Source organism: Embiotoca jacksoni, unplaced genomic scaffold, assembly GCF_022577435.1.
Source record: "Embiotoca jacksoni isolate LCO1_2020_lvr unplaced genomic scaffold, fEmbJac1.0.p SCAF_8, whole genome shotgun sequence".
In the NCBI taxonomy this organism is placed as follows: Eukaryota; Metazoa; Chordata; class Actinopteri; family Embiotocidae; genus Embiotoca; species Embiotoca jacksoni.
The window spans coordinates 12,197,128-12,207,867 of record NW_027185436.1 but is presented as its reverse complement, the minus strand read 5'-3'; the positions used below and the strand labels follow the sequence as shown (position 1 = coordinate 12,207,867).

The 10,740-nt window shown below is 42.5% G+C and overlaps 1 protein-coding gene across 4 annotated transcripts in view; it reads right to left on the bottom strand.

The window, feature by feature from the left end:
- Nucleotides 1–6,194: 6,194 nt before the first annotated feature.
- ebf2 (EBF transcription factor 2) overlaps nt 6,195–10,740 on the bottom strand; it is a 29,306-nt gene continuing 24,760 nt past the window's right edge. For 2 of the 4 annotated variants that reach the window (XM_069138953.1, XM_069138954.1), the window contains exons 9-16: nt 9,978–10,108; nt 9,657–9,783; nt 9,455–9,543; nt 9,286–9,351; nt 8,479–8,653; nt 8,205–8,387; nt 7,891–8,061; nt 6,195–7,713 (exon numbers count right to left, since the gene is read on the bottom strand). In XM_069138953.1, coding sequence (XP_068995054.1) covers nt 7,682–7,713; nt 7,891–8,061; nt 8,205–8,387; nt 8,479–8,653; nt 9,286–9,351; nt 9,455–9,543; nt 9,657–9,783; nt 9,978–10,108 — 974 coding nt within the window. In that variant the 3' untranslated portion in view covers nt 6,195–7,681. Of the gene's footprint in view, nt 8,062–8,204; nt 8,388–8,478; nt 8,654–9,285; nt 9,352–9,454; nt 9,544–9,656; nt 9,784–9,977; nt 10,109–10,740 lie in introns of all 4 variants that reach the window. The other 2 variants (XM_069138951.1, XM_069138952.1) reach the window with 1 other exon arrangement.

Here is a 10,740-nt window from a genome sequence, read left to right as displayed (position 1 = left end):
TCCCCTCTAATAAGCCGACGCAATTCACGCCTGAGGGCGGAGTCACGTACACCTTCAATGAACTGGTCTCCACGTGCTAGCTGTACATCAACTACGATGTTAGGAGACTGTTGAAGAGCAGAATTAAGCAGCTGTGCGAGCGCATGTGAAAAATCCCGCAAGTCTTCCCCATCTGACTGCCTGCGCGCATAGAAAGCATGTAACAGTTGTTGAGTTGTGCGCCTCTCTCTGAACGCTTCCCTCGGGTATGAAAACAGATCACTGGATTGCTTAACCTGTCCACCCACATGTAACCTAACCTCTTCTAGAGCTGACCCCTTTAACGGAGAGGACAACGTCTACCTGTTCCTCCCCACGTAGGCCCCTTGCTCTCTTCGCCCACTCCACCTCTTCTATAAACTCATCAACGGTGTGAACATCTTTCCCTGGTTCACCACTAAAAAAAAAGGTGGAATTTGTTTTTCTCCTGGAATGTAAAAAAAAAAAAAAGACCCTGAACATCACCCAGATTTGACATTACAGCATCGTGTTTTCTACCCATTTCCCAAATCTGTGACTGCAGTTGTACCAAAGGGTTACCTCCCTCATCAGACATGGAGGCAGCTGGGTCGACCTCATAACGGCCGGGCCCGGCCCTTGGAGCAGCCGCACCCTCTTCCTCTTCTGACATTTTAAACTGTCCCCTTCAGTGTCCTTACCTCAGCAAGAGAACAGTCACGACCAGTTGCGATGCCTCTCAGTCCGGCAGTCTCTCAGAAGGCGACGTCCAGCAGTCCCCTCCTCCCGCAATCTACGGCGACGACGCAGGCGTCCCTCTCGTCCTGGAGCACCAGCCAGGTGCCACCCTGCTGCACCTGGGACACCTCACGCCAGTCGTCACACCCTCTGATCCCGGAGCTGGAGTCTTCTTAGCCACTACTATTGTTTCTATAGGTACTATCCCCGTCCAACTATGACCTCCAAATTAACCGCGGATCCCACTTCTGATACCAAAATTAGTGTGGCCTGGTTAAAAGCATGAGACTGTTCACCAAAATAAATTAATATTTTATGTGGGTCTTTTATTTCCCCCGATTGCACTCTTGGAGCACAGCGTTAATTTGGCAATTTTTTTTAAAGTACAGAACAATGGCCGTGACGGCGAAATTAAACAATTGCTTTTCACTCAATTATAACAACAATATAACAGGAACGACAACTGGAAACAACACTACTTTGAGGAAACGCTATATTAAAAAGCTCCATAGATAACAACAGTAGTGGCTTCCTCCTGTCAAGCAGAAACAGAGAACCGCCGCATCCGTCTCCTGCTGTTCAACTCGCAAATATGCGATATGTACATAACATTAACTTCTACAGGGACACAAACATTTTCAAAGAAAATAATTAACTCACGGCTGCCTACGTGCTGGGACTCACACACCCGGAACTCATGGCCGCTTTCGTCTCCCCTCTAAACGTGGCGGACGCGTACAACTTAACACAATGTCTCAAAACAGTTAACAAACTCAAATACGAGGTGATTCGGCATTTATCAGGGACTTCTCCCACTACTTACGCTGACACGTCGTTCAGCGCAGTCTGGACGCTAAACGCTCTACAGTCCTCAGCGGACTCTAATTCCCGCGCAATTGCCGCTCGCTACGTCTTCATCTCACGCGAGCCGCGCGCTCTTCGCGTATCTCACGCGCCACTGATCTTAAAGTGACAGCGCGACCAAAATAAAAGAAGCAGCCGTCGCTGATTTAGCTGCACGTCAGATCATATCTATCAGGGACAGTCCCAACAAACCTCCCTGCCCCTACATCACCCGGTTACACGTAAGGATGACTGCACTTCTTACTTTTCTTTTTATTTACATCTGTTCAAAAGTTAATCTGGCCGCATTTCACTTCAGCAATTTAGTAATTGGCTACTAGTAACTAGTACTGTTAGGTACTGTGCTCCTTAAATTGTGTAAATGCCCCAATTTTTTTTTTTTTTTGACAGTTGGGGGGAAAAGTTTCCCCAAATATTTTTTTTTTTTAATTTCCTACACTGACTCAGGTGATGTCACAACACATGAGACGATTAAAAATGAGCGTGTTAGCTGTTTATTCTCGGCCTAGCTGCCATAGCTGCAGGGCGAAGGGGTAGTTGTGAAAACATTGATCAGAACGACAGAGAAACACAAAATAAAACATTTCAAGAGCTTGGTTTTGGATAGGCAGCCATAAAATCCTGTTTGGTGACCTGCATATTTCAGTGGTTTGCAGAAACAGACAGGAGAGAAGTTAATCCCATTAATGAATGGTGGCGCCCTAGTTGGTTAACTAACTTACCTCTGAATAATGTGTTTCTTACGGGGCCACTCGGGCCACAGTTGATGGATGGCCTTACAGAAGCCGGGTCAATTAGCCAGGCTGGATTTCCCTCCATGTCGGCTGCAGACAGCAATGGGAGAGCTCCCACCTCTGTCACGGGGCCGACCAGTAATTAATCACCAGCGTGAGGCCTTCTCACCTCACAGCCGCGCGCACATACAGCCAATACAGTACGTTTGGTCCAAATTACATCCCCACTCCTCTAATCTGGCTAATTGTCAATATTATACCCAGAGGAGGCAGGAGATCTTGACATAAAACGCTGCCCTACCTACAAACAGATCTATCCAACAGTTCCTTCTGCACATTTTACCAAACTGATGTTTAGTTAATCTACTAACGAGGTACACAATAAATAAATAACAATTTTAACAATAACAGACATGTATTTGGTTCAGTCCTGCTTTCCTGTCTGCATCTAGCCTAAATAATGTTACACTAACCTTACAATACTGTTGGCTTGGCTGTAAAAAAAAAAAAAAAAAAGCGTGCAAAGTGAACACAGACAAATTCAGATGATGAAACAACAGAGCTTCGAAAGCAGTTTAAATCCTACCCTGCAAGTAGTACATGCAGTCTGGGAGCAGCAAGCTAACATTAGGATCACCGTGAGCAGTGATGAGCTTGTTGATGTAACGTTCACCAACAATAACAGCTAAAGCTTCAATTGTAACGCAGAACGTAAGGTTCATCTTACTCATTATGAATAACATTGTTGTTTGTCCTCCAAAAAATGTGTAGTGCTTGCTGAATTAATGACATCAACTATTCAAACGGATAAAACAACCTTCTGTTTCTTAAGAGTTCACGTGAGAAAGCAGCTGAAGTCACCACCTGTTGTCAAATGTCAGTCACGACTTCCCGTATCCGTTCAAATTAAACGCTCTCCTTTCAAATTAAAAGTCCTCTTGCGTTTCATATGCGGTCCAACCATGTGCTAGGTTTTGACCTTTCACATACAGTCTATGGTTTTGACATAGGCTTGTTACACTAATAATTAAATTGTTGTCCCCTTGATAAAATAATTTGAAAATGTGAACATCAGCAGTATCTTTTTTTTCACCATAGAAATTTATAGTGTAATACTTTATGTTTTGCTCATATCCGCCTGTATGCACACCATGTGAAGAAGGGGATAACTAGCACTTTTTAAATTCTTTAAGGTGCAGTCTGGTGTAAATGTCAACAAAAGAGTAGAGACGAATAAAAAATTAAAAAAAAATAGCCTACAGATTTGGAATGTCTTGGTATCAGTCCAAAATGTACTGCCAGGTATTTTTAAGGACCGTGCACCACCAACAACTGTTAATAATTTATTTAATGAAAACTTTTGCACAAACTAAGTTATGATTAGAAAAACACAACATACAGCATTTCTATGTCCAACTATCTTTATTAATGGACTTAAAATCAATGTGATAAAATGAATGATGGCCCTGAGAATTTATCTAAATAGTCAATCATGAATTCAAATTTGGTTGGATCGAATTTTCAAAGCAAGATCAGAAACAATGCGAGCTTCAGAAGAGGAACATACATATAATGACTTTGAAAATCGAATTCCTCTTGGAAGCCTCAGTCTAGTTGCACCACTCTCAACATAAAGCTGTCTCTCTCTCACACACATAAACACAGGTACACAAAGCACAGATTGAGAGGCAGCGACAGAGACGTCACTCTGTGTTCACAGAACATACTCCTGTGGTCTGGACAAAAGCAGGAAACTGACAGATGAGGTTTGTGTCTGGGGGCAGGGGAGCTATGTGTTGCTGCTTCTGAGCATGTGTGTGTGCTTATGTATCTGTGCATGTATGCATGTCTGAGTGTGTGTGTGTGTGTGTGTGTGTGTGCGTGCGTGCGTGCGTGCGTGCGTGTGTGTGTGTGTAGGCCACAATGTGAATGCACATGTGTGAGTTTACGTGTGGATATATATGTGTGTATTTTGTTGGGGGGGTGGTCTCATGGGGCAGCTCTGTGTCTGTCCCATCTGCCACCCCACTCTACTGACACCCAAGGGAATGGCAGAAGGGGTGGGGGATTCATTTTGGAAAAAGGAATCGGGGTCCAGTGGTCTAATGGGCAACAATGCCGGTTTTTCTGGCGGGCCAAAGGCAAAGGACACTGGCTGGGTGTTTGGAAGCCAATCTACCAATCTATTTGACAAAACAGTGGGCCACCCCTGTCAAGCTCTGTCTCAGCCTGCCTAATAAGGCACGCACACCCCTGAAATTATGCCTCAAATGAGAAAGGGGGGCACTGTATTTTATACGATGCACACAGACGCTACACACACCCGGGGCTAATGTCAGCCTAATGCATGGCCATGCTGTGGCCGGAGGGCTAATTGGGTATATAAACACAAACACATCCCTTGAGAGGGAAGAGGGAAAGGGTGTGTTTTGTGCTCCCTCTATTGTAAGGAAGACAACACTGTAACTTAAACATGAGGTGCATCAGTACTTTAGCAGTATCGATAATGAAAGATGACATGGTTGTGCCCTCATAGCAGCTAGATGTTCTTTTGAAGCTGTGCATGCAGTGTGATTTGCAGTGACTTGGTGCCAGGTGGCATCTCATATCCTGTCTTTATCCAAACTGTGATCAGAAAACAGTAAATGGCACCGCTGCACTCACAACAACAGCAACAACTAAACCGTCATGTGGAAGAGGAGCATATGGCTCCTGCACCACTGGGCAGAAGGAGCACTCAGCAAGATGAATGCTGAGGTGCTGGCGACAAAGCTGACTTTAACTTGTCAAATTAACAGCATATCAAAGGAAAGAGCGAGGGAGAGATGAGGAGGAAGAGCTACTTGATGGTGACACAGACTGCACAGTGACAAACAGTGAGTTGCTGTTGAGGTCAGATCACAGACACTGTCAGATGTTTCGAAGTCCGCACGTCTCTCACTGTCACTGAACAGAGTTGTTAAAACCCAGTTGGTCCACACAGAATGTGTATCCTACAAACACAGGCGCAGCACATGCAGATATGCATCCACTGGGTGCTACCCTACCCCCTCACTGCTTTGAGGGCTATGTTAATGAAACAGTTGCTGTTTCCTGGCATAACATTAATTACCCGATCAAAACAGAGTGGGTAATTAACTGCCCTTCTTTACCAGTGCTAATTACATTAAAAGAGAAGGGCCATTTCAAGGGAGCAAAAGAGAGGAGAGAAAGAAAGAAGGGATGAAGCAGTACCAAACAAAGACTGAAAAAACAAGGCAGTAGTGAGGCGCATGCCTATGCCAGTGTGTGTGTGTGTGTGTGTGTGTGTGTGTGTGTGTGTGTGTGTGTGTGTGTGTGTGTGTGTGTGTGTGTGTTGTAAGAGAGAGAAAGAGACAGAGAGGAGGAGGCCGCGTTGGAGGGAGACTCATGTGGTTCTCACTTGGGCCCCCAGAGGCTTGGTCCTCAGAGAAAAGCAGGCTTATTGGAGAGAAGAGAGATGGGAGGGGGGTGTTGTTTATCTTGACATGCTCTACTCAGTCTTTAACGCTCGCATCACAATTAAGATGCTGCGGCTCATCAGCTATGTATACAAAGCAGTGTAACAAGCCGCACGAGCACACAGGTGATGGGCACAGTCAAAAATAGATCCAGCACAACCTTGAGATGAGGAGCCTTGTAGAAAAATCTTAATGTCCAGGCAATTATCAGATGATACAGTGTGTGTGTGTGTGTGTAACGGTGTGAATTCTGTTTGTGCACACATGGGAAAAAAGAAGCCAGCAAGACAATTTGCAATTTAATGGAATCTAAGCTCTAAAACAACTTAAATCAGAATCATTGATTTTTTTTTTTCTTATTTGTTTTATTTGGAGCACAAAATATAATTACACCTTGAAATATACAAATCACATTTGCACCATTTTTTTGTATTGTTTCAAAGAAAGATGGCTTCAAAAAAAAACAATATTAAATTGCTAATAATTTTTAAATAAATAAAATTAACCAAACTCTAAAAACAAATTTGCAAATGTCATCTACTCTTTGTGTTCTTTGTTTTCACGTCCTGAGAATGCAGTTTGTGTTGTGATGACTAAAATCAATAATAGCAGTTGCAACAGGATGATAAGGGTTAATGAACACATAATTTTCTTATGAGCAGTTGTGCTTTTATCTACTGTACTGCATAGTGACTAAAGACCTGTACTGGGTTGACACAGTTCAAATGAAACTGTAAAATCTATAAGTCATGATTTTAAATTTGCAATGTGGAATGCAAAAGGATCAGGGCAGTGGTGTAAGAAAGGCATGCATTTTAAGTAAAATTAAAAAGGATAAGGCTAACTAACATTTTCCTTTACACAAGGACAATAACCTTTAACTGTGGGCATAACACATATATTCTGTTATGCAAGAACCTGCAAACTGGAGATATTTTATTCCAAAAAACTGAATTTATGTTCTCCACTGGAAAAGCCATTCCTTATGATCATTTATCAAATTAATTGGCAATTGTTGAGATAACTTGTCAGTAACAGTTGAAAAAAAGAACCACTTTATAAAAACACGTTTATATTATTCCCTAAACTAACTATAATAAGTTAAATTGCTTGTTCTTAAATAAATCAATATATGAATTCATTTAGTAATAACCCTTGAGACAAAGAGTTCTCCCTTGAAAAACCACAGAGATCAGAACATAAAATAAAGGGCCCATTTTTCTGGAATGTAAATTGTCTTCAAAAAGTCTACTACAAAAGAAGCTCTCGCTAACTCACAGACAGTGTACACACATGCCATTTAATGTGTCCATACACAGACAAAGAAGCACTCTGCTTTTTAGAGCTGCAACATTTGATCAGAGTTGTCTGTCATCCATCAACGTTGAGAGCTCTCACAGTGCATCCTGTGAGTCTCTGGCCAGGGTTTGGGCAGGTGTTTGAAAAATGGAATACTGCATGTGATAGTAGGCCGGAGGTCAATACAGATGCTTTTGAAGCTTGAGGTGAAATTACAACGAGTTTTCCTCTGTTTCCTTTCAGATGCTTCATTATACACACACACACACACTCAGCGGTAAACTGTCCAGTTTGGTGCTGTTTGCTAAGGAGCATTGTCTGTCTGTAGTTGTGGGTGGAGAATTCTCCTCTGCATCTGGAGTAGATGGCTGGTCTTTGGACATTTTCATACCCCGTCCTGTTCATCCAAGCGGATGAGAAAGGGACTAAGAAATGGCACGGGGACGGGAGTCAGGGAGGAAATTTATACGTGTTTGCTAACGATCAATTTTCCATCCTCCCCGTCCCCTCAGTGCCAAAAGAGGGGCTAAGTGAAGCAGAGGCCTGGGGTAGATTGGGATGGGTGCTTTGCTACATCGGGTGAACAACCAGGCCCGTCATCGCTGGAGAGAAAAAAATATACAAAATCTATGATTCTAATCAATCATGTCTTTCATTATTGAACATCCAGCAACTGTTTCTGTTTTGTTCAGTCATAGCTTTCGAGTTAGTTAGTACATGGGGTTAGACTGCATTCGTAAGTTCAGACAGGGGGGTCAGATAGTGAGTTGGATGACTACCTCTGAAGCTGTTCCCCCCTGAGGCGGGGCAGGCAGGGGAGGGAGAGCCCTGGGGCCTGAGGACAGGAGCAAAAGCACTCTTCTGTTTAGCAGCAGACGGAAAAGAGGAGAAAGGCAAGAGAGATGACGAAGAGCTGGAGCTTCCTGGTATAGTGGGGCTGGAGGGCATTACTGTGGAACAGAGAACAACAGTCAACCTTCTGAAAATCTGAACAAAATTACTGTTACTATTACTGGTCTGAAAATCACAACAGAATTAGCATTTTGAAGTTTATTAACACTTATACACATTTAGAGAGTATTAAAGGTCTTACAGTAAGGAGAGCCTGTGGGGGAGGCACTGCTGAAACCGGGAGATCCAGGAACTCCTAGACTTGTCATGGGAACTGTCCCGTAGCCTCCGGTCATTCCTCCGCTGCCGCCATAGCTCGACTGCTGGGGAGTGGAGGCTGATGGGTAACCCCTTGGAGACAAACTGCTGGAATTTCGAATGTAACCTGGAGGAAATATGAAAATGTTAGGTCAGATCTGAGCTTCATTAGTGGAAAATCAAAAGAAGGGGAATAGTTTATGGCTCATTTTGCTCACCTTGGCTGCTCTGTCCTGGCTCTCCGATGCTAACACCTAACTGAGAGGGATAGGAGCCCAGGCCCATGACGCTGCCGTGGGCTGGTGAGCTGGGCAGTGCCTGCAGCTGACTGTGAGGACGGGGAACACTGTAGAGTGCTTCGGCAATGTCAGCTGCACGTTTCAGCAGCATGTCCTAAAGCAGAACAAATCAAATGGCCAGCAATAAGTCAGTCTCATGTAGTAAGATGGTGCAGATTTTTGACGCTGCCAATAAACAGCGATGCACTAATTAATTTATAAACTGAGAGTGTGTAAACTACACCAATTAGACCATTAAATACAAACTACAGCATCATCAGTACAGCTGACAAGTGTTTTCAATTTATCTGTGAGCTGATAATCAGTTGGCAAAACATCCATTTGGCTGCCACAAACTAAAAGTGCAGCACAATGTTTGCACATTGTTTTTATACCAGACAACATGGCCAATGAGTGCCATGCATATGGTAGCTCAGTCAAACCTTGGATGATGAAGCTTTTTGAAATACACACTGCAAATCTTTTCAAAACAATCCAAAACTGTATCATTATTTAACAAAGAAGAGAAACAACAGGAGAACCAGAGCCTGTTTGAAAGAAGGAAGCAAATGCTCTGAAAAATGGTCAACAGTAATGCACAGTATTCACTATTAATATGGGTAAAATATGCAATATCACAGCTGAACTCTTTCAAATATCTTCTTCCATTTAGGAAATATCATTTTAGACTATTAATTTGTCATTTTTAATCAATTAGAACATTTTACTAAATGTTCTTCTCATTACCTGATTACTGTGTGGATTTCCGTACAGAGCCTCCACAAGATCTGCTGCTCTTTTCAATAGTATCTCCTGCAAAGAACAGTATTTATTACATTAATATCTTAATAACATGTACAATTTCTTGAAAAATAATCATAAGCACGGTAAGATCATTCATTAAAGAGTCTCTCACCTTGGCTAGTTTCTCTGGGTCACCAGGATGCCGAGGAATTACTTTTTGAAGACGTTGAAAACCATAGTCTATAGTTGGCTCATTAAGGGCTGAATTTTTTTTTTTAAAGAAAGAGACATTAGTCACAATTCTTGAAAAACCTCATATTTAAAATTACTCAAACTGTGGACAACAAAAAGAGCACAGCCATTTATCTAAATACCCGTGTAGATGAAGCGTCCAGGCGCCCCTTTGCAGAATTGCTTAGATTTATAAGACAGTGTGACCTCCACGACCCCAGGGATGTGTCGAGGAGGTGTTTGGACCCGGATAGCGTGTGGTGTGATCAGCTGAAGATAAAGAACAGAAATTGTCATAAAACAGCACCGCCTCCTGCTGCCTTGTAAATATTTAGGCTAACGCAATACCATGGAAAGATGAATTTGTGTAGACTTCCCATAAATCAACCGGATAATGTATTTAATCTCAAAATATGTTTTAGATGGTACCATCATTAGGGAGATGTTCTGAGGACAACTCTTACCTCACTCCACACCAGCATGCTTCCAAACACCACCTGCAGCCCGTCAAAAAAGTTCTCCCCAATGACTATGACCATGGCCCCGCCGGTGGTCCAGCCCTCACTGGGACTAATGGCTTTGATACATGGGGTAGCTAAACAGGACAGCAAAGCATGATTTACTCCAAGGCGTTCAATACAGGATGTAAAACAGTTAAAAAAGGGGGAGAGGATAAAGCATGGTTGTAGTGTGTTGAAAATATCTTTAGTTTGGGGTTGTGTAAAACAAGCTCAAAGACAAAGTTCAAAGCAAAACCAAAAAGTTAAAAAGGTGGCATTATTTAATGGCATCTTCAGCTAAATTTCATAAATGATGTGTCTTCTAACCATGGAAAATTCAACAAACGGATCACGACGACCATGGAGAGCACATTATTTGAAGTAAAACGCCCAAATCAATGTAGGTCAAGAAGTCACATGACCGCAGTGTGATATACACAACACTGAGAGAAAAAAAACTCTGATAAATAAAGTACAGAACAAATATACAAGTAACAGTCCTGCATTTGAGTCTTACTTAAGTAAAAAAAAAAAAAAGTGGTGTATTGTGTAAAAAGGAGAATGGCCCATGCCAGAGTTGTATCTCTGACATGTATTCGACCCTAGAACTTAAGTAAATATTCTCTGTTACCTTCCACCACTGCAAATCCAAATGTGATGTGTGTTTCGTGGCAAAGAGGATTTATTGACCTGAAACTGCAAACTCACCTTGACTTACTTTTAATTT